The sequence below is a fragment of the Lepisma saccharinum genome, chromosome 30 (assembly GCF_977018435.1).
Source record: "Lepisma saccharinum chromosome 30, izLepSacc3.1, whole genome shotgun sequence".
NCBI classification, from domain to species: Eukaryota; Metazoa; Arthropoda; class Insecta; order Zygentoma; family Lepismatidae; genus Lepisma; species Lepisma saccharinum.
In genome coordinates, this window is record NC_139258.1 from 30259593 (window position 1) to 30273055 (window position 13463).

The 13463-nt window shown below is 37.2% G+C and overlaps 2 protein-coding genes across 2 annotated transcripts in view; both read left to right on the forward strand.

Annotated features, from left to right (window-relative positions):
• Positions 1-316: 316 nt before the first annotated feature.
• Positions 317-6685, forward strand: LOC145981921 (uncharacterized). The gene is made up of 3 exons (XM_083115417.1): positions 317-371; positions 5940-6592; positions 6675-6685. Exons 2-3 carry the CDS (start codon positions 5965-5967, stop codon positions 6683-6685), a joined length of 639 nt encoding a protein of 212 aa, XP_082971543.1. The 5' UTR covers positions 317-371; positions 5940-5964.
• Positions 6596-13463, forward strand: part of LOC145981841 (uncharacterized) — a 38477-nt gene continuing 31609 nt past the window's right edge. The window contains exon 1 of the mRNA XM_083115282.1: positions 6596-7701. Within this exon, the coding sequence (XP_082971408.1) occupies positions 6700-7701 (1002 nt within the window). The 5' untranslated portion in view covers positions 6596-6699. The remainder of the gene's footprint in view (positions 7702-13463) is intronic.

The following is a 13463-nucleotide window of genomic DNA, read 5'->3' on the forward strand; positions in this document are numbered from 1 at the left end:
TAAATATTATAGAATGGTAGCAAATGTATATATTCTACTCAACCATAAATTGCTTCACCAACAAACTTGAATACTTAAATAATGCTCTTAATGTAAGTCTTAAGGCATTGCTTTACTGTAGCACCTCAAACTCCCACAGTGCCTATCCATGACTGAAGTGAAAATCAAGTAGAATGGCTTTTTGCAGACATTATTTCTACAATGTGCTTCCTTTCATCTATCCTATGTTGTAGTTACATATAATTTTGTAACAATAGAAAGTAGTTACCATGGTAACAAATTGCTGATAATGTAATTTATATTAATTCACAACCTAGTTTAATTGAGAAGATGCAATAATTAGGTCATAATTTAGAAAGGCAAATTGAAGGGTACGTAAATTCCAGTTGCCATCATTTTGTTTTCCATACATTTTGATACTTATATTGACTTGTATGTTACATGAATATTACTGCTGTAGTAGGACAATAGATAGCCGCACAATTGGATGGAAGTTCTCACTGCATGGAGTGCATTCAGACCAGTCAGTCAAAACCTGTTCATCGTTACACAATGTGTTGCTATGGCAGTGGGAAAATATACAGGGTGTACACAAAGTGTTGGACACATTTTAATTATTAATAAATCGAAAACTAATGAAGATACAAATGAACTGGTGGCAATGATAGATAGATAAACTCAAAACGTTTTATGTCCTGTGTCAGTACTCTTCTATATGGGCTCCTTTTGTTGCACAGAGAATGTCAAGACTATAATCAATTTGTTCCCACATCTGAGTCAGCATGCCGACATCCACAGTGGCTTTCGTATTGTTTGTTCTGGCTTTCACTTCATCAATGTTCATCACTTTTGTCTTATAAACAATGTTTGTCACATATCCCCAGAGGAAAAATCCAATGAGGTTATGTTTCATTTTCTTCTATTCTCCTTATCATGTCAGTTGCAAACTCCATCCTTTTAAACTTATCATTTGGATGAATGGCTTGCAGAAACTGAACCTTATATGCATAGAGCCATCATCTTTTCTGTAGAATCTTGTGAACTGTCAAAACAGGTAAGTCCAAATCTAGGGATGTGACGAAGCTGAAAATTTACCGATGCCGATGTACTCACCGATAATTTTTGGAACCGATTCCGATGCCGATATTTAACCGATTCCGATACATAAGATTATTAAACAGAAATGGGATGTTATTTTCAGCATGACAAAAAAAAATTTGCTATGTACATTTCTATTGCATATCATATGTATATACATATATATTCTCAAGAGATGCGAATGTACATTTGCATCTACAAAATGTTATGTGAACCTTTAAGAAGAACATGGATTCTCAATAGATTAAACATTAGTACACAAGCAGTTCTTTGAAATGCAAAATGAATTCCTGTTCTGCCAGATTCAACTTCAGAAACACGAGATTTGGAAGCACTTCAGGAAGTAACCTACTTCTTCTCTTATCGCAAATCTGTTCAGCAACACTGAACACTCAATCACTGAATACTGATGCAGCAGGTATGCCCAAGTATTTTCAAAGCACTTGCTTTAGGTTTGGATATTCATTTTTGAATTTCCAATACAACAGCAGATCCTGGTTCAGCAATGTACTGTTTTATTTCTGATTTATAGTTAGGTTGATCCTCTGAATGAGTTTGCAATAATTTTATTACAAAAACTCTACAATAATGACGAATCATAACCAAATTTTCAATAAATCTTACAAAACTAGAATATAAAACTTATTAGATGTTAAAAACTCTAGTATAATCTGTACCGTATTTTTGCCGATTCCGATACCGATGCCGATGTGTCAATTTCGGCCGATTTTCATACATCTGTAATCGGCTTCGGCACATCCCTATCCAAATCCATTGCCCCTGTTTTCACAGATTTCCTAGCACTGCGTATGAATGCTTGTCGGATGTGTTCAATATCTTCATTGCCTGTGCTGGGACGTCTTGAACGCTTCTTATCGAAGACGCTCCCTGTTTCTAAAATATACTATTTTCCCAGTGAAGGATACTGTTTCTTGAAGAAGGATCTTTCTGGCAATGTGTTCTGAAGGTTCTCTGCATTTGTGTCACTGATTTTGTTTCCAGCAACCAGCACACAGTTTAAGCTTTCTCCTGTGGAGTCGCCATTTTCTTCAATTTATTCAATTACAGTAAAATTTCTCTGATAGTGCCATCTATGAACTCAATTGTGATCTGGAAAGGAACTTTGAGTTTTTCTATTGATTAATACCAAGACTTCTCTTGTACGTACATATAGGCTTATATTATTCAACACTTTGTATATCCTGTATAATTTTTCCCCTAAAATTCACTTATAAGGTTCTTAGCTATAACTATAATCAAGAATCAAGAATTACTCATATTCATAGATTCTATAGACTCCCACACCAATATATCTAAATATAAATAAGATAATATTTTTCTAGATTAGTGGAATATTCATCTACTAAATGCTCTGCTTACTCAGTTACTAAGTTTCTAATCAAATATCACATGTAAAATATAATCCTGTTAGTATTAACTCTGGTTTCTAAGTAGTCACATGCATGTTTGTGGTAAATTTTTAAAAATCAAAATTTTGATGCAAAAATTGTACAGTACAGATGAAATTTTCAGTTAGAATTCTGTGTCTTTTCTTAAGTGTGCAACCCTGAAATTGGTTTGCTAACATTTTCCTTCCCCCTGTTGAAAAATTTACCACCCCTCTTCCTGTTCTGTTTCTCTATCTTTCTTTGTTTCCCATTCTTTTGTATTTATGGAAGGCAAACCATGGTTTACATTATGTTGTTGTTACTTGTTTTTGATGCATTTCTCCATTTGTTCTTGTCTTCTTCCAGCATCTCTAGCTTTTGCAATTTATGTCATTAATGATGATGTGCGTAATTTTATTCCTATCTCAATGTTATTTCTTTCACTTTTATTCTTCCTTCATTTACTATTTTCATTATCCCTTCATGTTGCAGTATATTAAAAGGTAAAGCTACCCATGCATATAGCACCATAGTCTGGTCGGTAGAGTATCTGACTGTCATGCGCATGCACTCCAGTACAGCAAGGCCAGCAGTGCTGGCTCACAGCTTAACAGTTACAAAAGTATTTCTTTAACTTTTGGCTTTTCATTATTTCTTCCCTGTTACCACAAAAGAATCAACCTTGTGCAAGCCTCCAAGGTTCCGATATGATGCCATCCACACCCTCTTGTGGCATGTTAAAAAACCTGTGCGACACCCACCCTGTCCAGCCTGTAGGCTACAACGCCAGCAACGATCAGAAAAATCACCACGCAGCCTTGAGGATCCAATGGGAGGGGGTACGTCATGTGGCGGGGGACTTTGTTTTCCAATAGGTGGTGGAAAAAAGAAACCAGAGAGCCATCGGTATAGTCTTCTGATGTCCTCAGTATTGCGAACGGCACGATTAAGTGTCCACGTGCACTGTATACTTCCAGCGTTCAAAGCACATGAGAATCGCAAAAATATGATTGCTGACATACGTATGACATATTCTATGTGAAGATAAACATTTCAGAGCATTCAGTCTCTTGAGACAGCTAACACGTTCATAGACTCATCCGCCAAATAGTTGGTAAAACTGGCTGGCTGCGGTCACACAGTTTTTTCAAGCACTTTGCGAGGTAAAAGTTACCGTCTTTCATGGGTGTGAATTTCTATTTGTTTTGTTTTTCTTTGCGCACATCTCTCTCTCTCTCTCTCTCTCTCTCTCTTTCTTTCTGTGTGAGAGTGTTGTGAAATCAAAAGTGTAAAAGTGACGTTCAACTCCAGCTATTCCTGAAACGTGCCAGCAGAGAAGGGCTTCGAATGTAACCAACTTTCAAAGTACGGGACTTTCGAGGGGTTGTGTGGAAACCGAAAGCTTCAAAAACTTAAGTGTTGACATTGTTTCCTATTTTCTATGGAAAGAACTATGTGGTGCCAAAGTGGATTTGTGAATATTGCAACATGTGAAAATTGTTTCAATCATCTGCGATCGTCTGCTGCATTACATACATTTGACAACAGACCACATGAAGTTCAAATAAATGAACTACTGTGCCAAGACATTCATCTTTCCCCTTAGAGACGTTAAGGAAACAGTATCAGGTAGAGTGCTAATTTCTTTCAGTATAACGTACCATATAAAAGCAATGAATTCTTGGTTTTCTGGATCTGCTTTCCTAATGGAAAATGTCACCGCACACCACTGCTGACTGTCATACAGATTCACAGGGTGGGTGATCTAAGGTGAGAATTTATCTACCCTTGTCACCACATAAAGTGGCTCTGGGCTAAGTGAGCCTGAAATCAATGGGCACATTGGAGGGGGGGGGATAAAGGTGGCCAGAGCATGGTGCTGATCACATCACCTCCAAAATGGCTCAAGATCAAGAATATATAAATATGGCTTCATGGCATGGTGCTATATGCACGGCAAACTCCACTTACTTACCTATCCATTTTATCTTCAACATTCTCCAGTAGACCCAGGTTTTAGTGTTATGATGAAAAAATCTTCAATTTTATTTGGAAATGTTATGCTTATTAATAGGCATATTTATTATCTTCATATTTTACTACCTTTGTGAAGATGTTGAATGTTGTAAGAGTTTATTTCTTTTTAAAGAAGTGTATTTTCCATCCCACATTTTGCTACAGAATCACTCAATGCTCGAGTACTTGACATAACGGACAGGATAATCCAGACACAGGAGAGTTTAAAAAACTGTAAAGTCCATGTTTAAGTCGATTGACTGATTTTGGTTTATTCTACTTTGTTGTTCTGCTACTTTTGGCTAATCATGAAGATGAGGATGAGTGATGATATGATGCAATTGATGAAAAGACACTCACAGGATTCGAACCCAGGACCACTGGGATTGTAGTATAGTGTAATAACCACTCTACCATGGAAGCTGGCTCCATGTTGAGGTTTTTTGCTTTGTATGAGGCATGTCAGGAAAATAAAGATACAATGAATACTTATCTTAGTGAAAATATGTAACTTTTTCCAGTAGTGTTCATTCGCAGAGCTGCACAGAGTATTGTGTGAGTCACATGTGCTGAAAATGACTGCGACAATAAAAAGATCTGCCAAATGCGAAGTGCGGGCTTTGATGTGGTTTCTCCAGGCAAAAGGCAAATGTCATCCAGCGGACATTCATCATCACAGTTTATGGGAATATTATGAATCTCTCTATTTTATCTGTTTATTTAATCGTCAAAATATGATGACATGGTGTCATGCCTTCAATTTCTTTAAGAAGATTATCAGAGACCACAGATAGCCTTTCGCTCCTGTGTTCATCATGGATATCTGTCTTACCTCCTGCAAATGCCAAATATGACTCCATCACATTTTGATGATTCATAATGTTCCCATAAACTGACGAAATGTGACGATGAATGTTCACTGGATGACATTTGCCTTTTGCCTGGAGAAACCACATCACAGCCTGCACTTCACACATTTTATCACATTTTCAGCACATGTGACTCTCACAAGAATCGGCATAGCACTGAGAATAAACGCTAGTGGAAAGAGTAAGGATCAAGGTTACTGTCAGTGTTGTCAACATATTCCTTACATATTTTCCCTAAGATAAACATCCGTTGTATCTTTACTTTCCTGACATGCCTCGTAATTTCACATTATTTTACGATCAAATGAGGATGAAAAATTAGTTCCTTGACTTTTCAAATTTCATAAAATGAACACTATGTTGTGTTGATGTATAATATTTCTATCAAAAATTAAATATGCACATCTCTACCCATAAAGAGTCATGATAGTCGCACAACTTGATGTCATTGGTTTCTTCCAACATTCAGCAAAGAAATCAGTAGTACATGTTCAGTATGCACTTACAAGATGAAACTAGTGTATAACAGGCCTAAAAAGATTAAAATATAGAATTTTGTGCATTTCAGATATTTGGTCATACACTTTGCCAAAATGAGTAGCAATAAGGATTTAAATATGCAAGCAATTGCTCGTCAGCAGTCCTCGCAACAGCAAAATCCTGAATTATCCAGAGCTAATTTGTCCTTGCCACAAACACCATCACTTACTCAGCAGTGTTCAGAACAGCCATATCTGAAATTAGCTCGAGGTAATGTGTGTTTGCTAAAAGCACAACCACCTCCTCAGCAGCACTCACAACAGCAAAATTCTGAATTACCTGGAGCTAATTTGTGTTTGCCAAAACCACCACCACCTACTCAGCAGCGCTTACAACTGCAATATCCAAAATTACCTGGAGCTAATTTGTGTTTGCCAAAACCACCACCACCACCTACTCAGCAGCACTCACAACAGCAAAATCCTGAATTACCTGGAGCTAATTTGTGTTTGCCAAAACCGCCACCACCTACTCAGCAGCGCTTACAAATGCAATATCCAAAATTTCCTGGAGCTAATTTGTGTTTGCCAAAAGCACCACCACCTACTCAGCAGCACTTACAACTGCAATATCCAAAATTACCTGGAGCTAATTTGTGTTTGCCAAAACCACCACCTACTCTAATGAAAGAAGCAACTGAAAAGTCATCTAAAGCAGATGGTTCTCAGAGGAAAGAAGAACGTGGATCAACCCAACGAGGATCTGTTCAAGTACAAAACCAAATAAAAAGTTCTGGAAAACCTACAACATTAATTCCAAGAAGGAAACGCATAGAACCATGTTTAACAATGCAAATATTCTATGCTAAAAATATGCAGTGGGAAGGAGTGATGAGAATGCCTCAGACAGTGAAACCAGAAAAAATAGGCCAGAAGAAAATTATAAAGTCTTCGAAACTAATTGCAAATAAGGAACCTGCAGAAGCATGTTTAAAAATGCAGATAATGTATCCTAAAAGTTCACAGTGTCAAGAAGTGGCTAAAGTTCCTGATGGTAGAGTGAAACCGCAAAATATAAGAAAAGTTCTCATGCCTGTAAAACCCATATCTACACTGTTTTTGCAAGAAACAACTCAACAATCTTTGGGCACATCATCTTTTGAAGGATGCAATGAACTTCATTCTACAGACACACAACTTATGGACGAGACTGTCGTTCCAAGTCTGGACAAACCAGTATCCAACTTGGAACTTCAAAATAGGCAACCTATCCCGAAAACTCGAAAACAAGAAGCTATGATTAGTCATCATAAGAAAGATGTGCTGTCATTTGGATACCAACAACCAATAATTGTTCAAGTAGTACAAAAGCCAGAAGACAAACAAAGGGCTTTAAAACTAGAATCCAGTGTGCAACCCCAGAAAACAAATATGGATAATTTAAGAAAAAATCCAGAAAGCGCACTTCCAAATCCAGTAACTGCTCAGAAAGCAGGAACTACTCCGGGACTTCAAACAGTAGCTACCACTTCAGGACTGCCAACCCTAGTATCTACTCAAGTTGCTCAAAAAACAGAAGCTGTTTCAGATGTCAAGGAATCAGGTACTTCAGAACAAAGCAAACCAGGGACTCAAGGACGAAGTGCACCAGTAGGAATCCTAAAGACAGGAACAAACTATGGGAAACCTGAAACTGCACAACCACCACACCCTGCATCTGAACTGCCTGGAACTTCCCAGAAGCCCCAAAATGTGCCATCTGGTCATGGATTACAGGAAGCACATACTCGTGCTAGATCAGCAAGTATACTGGATCTGCAGGAACTCTTGGCTAAATCAATCTTGAAAAAGGTATGCACAAGTGTGTTTTGCCAGTGTTATCCTATCTTATGTACACTCCTGTTTAGATAAAGTGGCAATTATTTAAATTGTCCAACCTTATAAAATGTGCCACTTTATGTGGACAAGAGTGTATATACCTATATTATGGTTAATTTTATTTATAGAACAGAAATTTGGTACACCCTGGACATATTCTGTTTTGCTTCAATTTCTTGTAAAGGAATACAAAAATCATTGAATTATGTACTTCAAGCTGCAAGCATACTCCAAACATACCATATAAGACCCTTTTGCAATTAATAATGAAATTAACCAAATTTCCTAACTTTTATGAAAGTGCAAAATATCAGGATTAAGGTGAAGCAAATTTAAAACATAACTTCCATTTGTAGAAAATTTAATCTCATTGTTATACAAATAAAAATAAAAATGCCAAACCATTTGCAATTAAGATGATTTTGAAGTAATTCAAATCCAGATTGAGAATATTTGCAGAGTCCAAACCTGCTTCAAGCCAAATTATGGCAGTCAAATAGCACTTGAAGACAGAGATCTTTGTTTAATATGGAGACAATCGGGGACATCTGAACTTATTTTGGAGTGGGGGGGGGGGGGGCGTCATTCAAATCTTATCAACCAGTTTTTACAATCTCATTCCCCATATATATTAGGTTAAATCAAAAAGTAAAGGCAATTTTCACATAACATCTTTATTTCCACACAAGAAGAACTACACATATCACTTTTCCACATATGCCCCCTGCACGGCAATGCACTTTTGGTATCGTGCAATCAGCTTCTGTATCCCGTCCACGAAGAAGGTTTTTCGTTGGTCACGAAGCCACATCTGCACCGCCTGCTGGACCTTGTCATCTGACCTGAACCAATGACCACGCAGCTTTAAAGCGGTCCACCCAATCATACACCTTTCGTTGAGTCATGGTGCTTGCTCCATACTGCGCTAACAGCCGATGGTGGATGTTTGCCGGTTTGAATCCCTCCGACCACAGAAAGTGCACTATAACATGCTGTTCCTCGATGGTGCATTTGTGGAGTGGTGCGTCTATACATGTGACCTTTTTGCTCCACAACACTCAATTGAATGGGGCAGTGATGGATACTCCTACTTTCACATCACTCCAAGTATACATGTGGTGACGTCAGACACACCCAGTCTTCGTTTATTCTTGCAAAAATATAAAATTGCCTTTAGTTTTTGATTTCCTAGTATATATATAGTAATTATTATTAAATAGCTTATTTCATTTTATTGTTATATATATATATATATATATATATATATATATATATATATATATATATATACACACACTTAGTCTTACCATAAATACTGTCACAAAGTTTTAAGTAAATTGACACAAAATGCTGAGAGATATTTTAATATCCTAATAACATTACTGAAATGGATGTATGACAAATCAAAATCACAAATCAATATTCATAATGGCCGCCCTTAGCATGCACACATTCCGTAAGTCTTTGTGGCCATGCATCAATTGAATTATGCAACACATCGACTGGAAAATGAGAACTGTTTTCAGAAGAGACCAACCGCTTTAAACTTTCAATATTGGGATATATCTTCTTACAAGTCATCTCCTGAAGCTTGGACCACAATTTGTAGTCCAAAGCGTATAGGTCCAGACTTGCAGAAGGCCAATCTGAAGTGGAAATGAAGTTTGGAACATTTGCTATGAGGGCACGCTCCATTTCTGTGAAAAAGGGGTAAAAACATCAGCCAAAGTGTACCAGCAGACAGTGCTTGAGAGACTAGTCAAGAATGTCAACAACACTCTCTTCCATGGTCAGAACTGGAGCTTCTAGCAGGATTCAGCCCCAACATATGGGGCCCGAACAACACAGTAGTGGCTGGAGGCAAATGTACCAGACTTAATTTCAACTTCGGATTGGCCTTCTGCAAGTCCGGACCTATACCCTTTGGACTACAAATTGTGGTCCAAGCTTCAGGAGATGGCTTGCAAGAAGAGACATCCCAATATTTAAAGTTTAAAGTGGTCTCTTCTGAAAGCAGTTGCTCATTTTCCAGTCGATGTGTTGCATAATTCAATTGATGCATGGCCACAAAGACTTACAGAATGTGTGCGTGCTAAGCATGGCCATTTTGAATAATGATTTGTGATTTTGATTTGTCATGCATCCATTTCAGTAATGTTATTAGGAAATTAAAATATCTCTCAGCATTTTGTGTCAATTTACAGGGGCGGCGCGTGCCTTTTCAGTCAGGCAGGGCACATTTTTCTTTTGGGTGGGGAAGGGGGGGGGGGCAGTTTACCTCTATATTCCTCTTTAAGGTTTTTGAGGGGAGTTCCTTGATATGGAGTAAGTAAATTGTTCGAACAATTTGGAATAAAATTAACGTTCTGATCAAGATATCTCTCCAAAGAGCATTAAATACGTAGGAATACGAAAAATCAGCAACATATGGAACAAATTACATGAATAAAAAAAAAACTCGAATACTGACGTCGGAACCCTATACGCTTGCAGTAACTAAACTTTGGGTAGGTACTGGAATGATTAGAAAAATGTTACACTGCAGTTTCTCTTCCATTGTCAATGAATTGAAAGGCGTAGATATTAAAGTTTCTACATGATTCAATGTCATATTCACCAAGTATCCACTAATATCAATTACTAACTAGGAAGATGATGCAGCGTTAAGTTCAGTTACAACACTTTACATTGGCCATGTACCCCCAAAAAGTTCGTTTATACTTACGAAGATATTCTGCATGTCAAGTTGCTGGAACACAGACACAATTACACAAATAAATAAACACGTACAGTAACTATAAAATCGCGAAAAACTAATTATTTCATAAGCGACCAATACGCACAGACGGAACGCAACGCAAACTCGCACACTAACTCAAATCCAAATCCGTATTACAATGGGAAGAAAGGAGGATCTTTTTGAAAATACGAGGGACTAGTTTGAGCAATAAAAAGTGTTGTCAACTTTTCAGGTCGCCGGAACAAGCGCGAAGAAAAGCATTCGAGGGATTTTTTTCTATCTTATTGCTGCAGGCTGGAAGAACGAATGAACTGCCTGCCAAGCGTTGGAAACACTGAACGCTGAACGAGGCAAACATGAATGGGCAGGGCACCTCGTTCACTGCCCAGAGACGGCTACGCGCTTTTCCATTGTGAGGGGACCGTCCCTTGCCTATGCTGTAAAAGTTTGTTTCAGTCAGTGACGTCACGTCTCCGGGGCAGAGCCGAGATTGGACTCTCTCCAACAGGACGGAGAAATATATTAACCTCGCACAGGGTGCATACCCTGTAAGTCTGGTTGCAGCAACGTAGGGGTTGAGGGAAAAAACAAAAAAAATATTTACGCGTATATACCGATCGTCTGTTCAGATGAACTTTTTATGTTAAAATTGTTGTGGGGCAGTGCCCTAGTTGCCCTTTATGTAGCATCGCCACTGTCAATTTACTTAAAACTTTGTGACAGTATTTATGGTAAGACTAGGTGTGTGTGTGTGTATATATATATATATATATATATATATATATATAAATTACATAAATAATAAATACATACTTATTGAATATATGAATATCCACAGTGATGAAGCCTCATAAGAGATAAGAGAAGGCCCAGAGACCTCTATTACAGAATATTTTATTACTTACAATTCCATTAAACGGCACTTAATACATGAAAACTGAAATTTTAGATCTTACGATAATTACCGCAAATTTCCACTCCTGCCTGGTATTTGATCGCATGCAGTGAAGCATGATGGTATTGAGGCATTCCTTTAATGATTAGTAACAGAACTGAAAATGCACTACTTTTAAAAGGGTGCGAAATACACGTGCAAACATATTGAGAAAACCCACGTTTCTGAAGCTTTCTGATCGATGTGTTAAAAAGAATGTTGCCCGTGGTCGTGTTCTCATTTGCCATTTCATCATTTTAGAAATCTTAGTACAGTTTTATTTTACTTCACTTTTCTACCATTTTTGGCTGATCGCGATGACAGTCGATGAGATTGGGGCAATATGGTATCTTTTATTTGGTAAGCACTATATTTTTCATATTTCAACATATAAAACATTTCTAATTCTAAAATGGTGTAACAAAATGATTCTTTCACCTTTTACTGATATTTTCAAATCCCAGACTGCTATTCAGAGATTAAGATTATGAAATGAAACTATCAGTAATTTTAGAGTATTTCTAGGCTGTTTTGCAACGAAGGCTTTCAAATATAGTACATGGTTGGAGAGGGCCTAGGTGTCAAATATGGGGCAAGTCACCACACTACGCCAACAGCTTTAAAATTAGATATTTTGATCTGTAATTGGTATTGTGTTTGAATGAAATCAGTCTGAGCTTTACATGTCTTTTCAGATCAATAGCCCCTCTTAGATGTTTCAGATTTGAGAGAAGAACCTAAGACTGAAGGTGAGAGGGGCAATTCCCCCACTACCCCTCAACCCCGAGAAGTCTAAAATATAGATAATGCCTCAACCTTGCCACCTAAAACTAACCCCCCAACGTAAAAATAAATCACCCGTGACAATAAGACCTCTCTCTGAGGTCTAAAATTAAGCCTTCAGCCCTGAACATTACGTTTAAAATAAAACAGTAAACTTTTAATAAATCTAAATGGCCAAGAAAAAACGTTCCTCCCTACCCACGAGATGAGGGGGATCATACACTCCAAAGTTTGCAGCGTTAAAGCCGGAAAGGGCAGATAAGATTTATTTCCATCCACTTGATCATATAAGTACAAATAGCACTATGATGGGATAGGTCAATTACATGTATAATTTTGAGTACAAAGGAATTAATACATACTTATGCATATTAAAAAATATAAAATAACAAAAAATAGAAGAAAAATCAAGGTTGTGTGTATTAAGGAGAAGAAAAATCAAAGGTTATGTCTATTAATGAAAAATATGATCTATGTATACCTCTGTGGTATGAAACAAATATTTCATTAGCAAGCTCTTTACTGTCATTTTAAATTTAGTTGGATTATGATTCTTGAATTCCTCTGGCAGTTTGTTATAAAGTTTTACACCTTGAAATCCTAGACCATTATGTGTTTTGCAGTAGCGAAGCGTAGTCTTACGAAGGAGGCAAGCAATGTTTCAGTACAACAAAACATGTAGTACAATGGCACGCCAAGAGGGGGATTAAAGGTTTATAGCCTCATTGGCCCGGTCGCTGGATTTGTCAAAATATCATAATAAAGTGACGGTTCTAAAAATAAACCATATGATCCTCAAACGTCACATTTACTTTCGAAATTCCAAGTAACGTTATTCGTATGGTAGTAAACGTCTTACATATGCGAACTTTCCGCATACGACTAAAGGGGTACGTATTTTCTTATTTATATATTTTTACTTTTATTTGTTCATAATTTTTTAATGTGGACAAACGGACCAAACGAATTTAGGTAAAATAACTCATTTATTTAATTTACACTGCGTGATTGTAATTTAGGATTTGTGGGCACCCTAAAAATCGCATTCGGAGTCAAACATTAAAATAAAAAGTTAAACACAAACTTTAAAACATCCATTTCAAACAAAAGAAACACATGCATAGACGATGTACTCACCACAAAGAATTCCAAACTCCTTTGCATATATAGGAAATTTCCCGCTATCGAACAATTCAACAAATCTTAGGGCTTCAAAGTTCTCAAAACGTGAAGACACTCCCATGCTCTTTCCACAACTGGAAAGCATCCACGCAAGAT

Excerpts from the sequence above, each read along its gene's own strand:
- LOC145981921 (XM_083115417.1), top strand. The coding sequence starts at position 5,965 with ATGAGTAGCAATAAGGATTTAAATATGCAAGCAATTGCTCGTCAGCAG.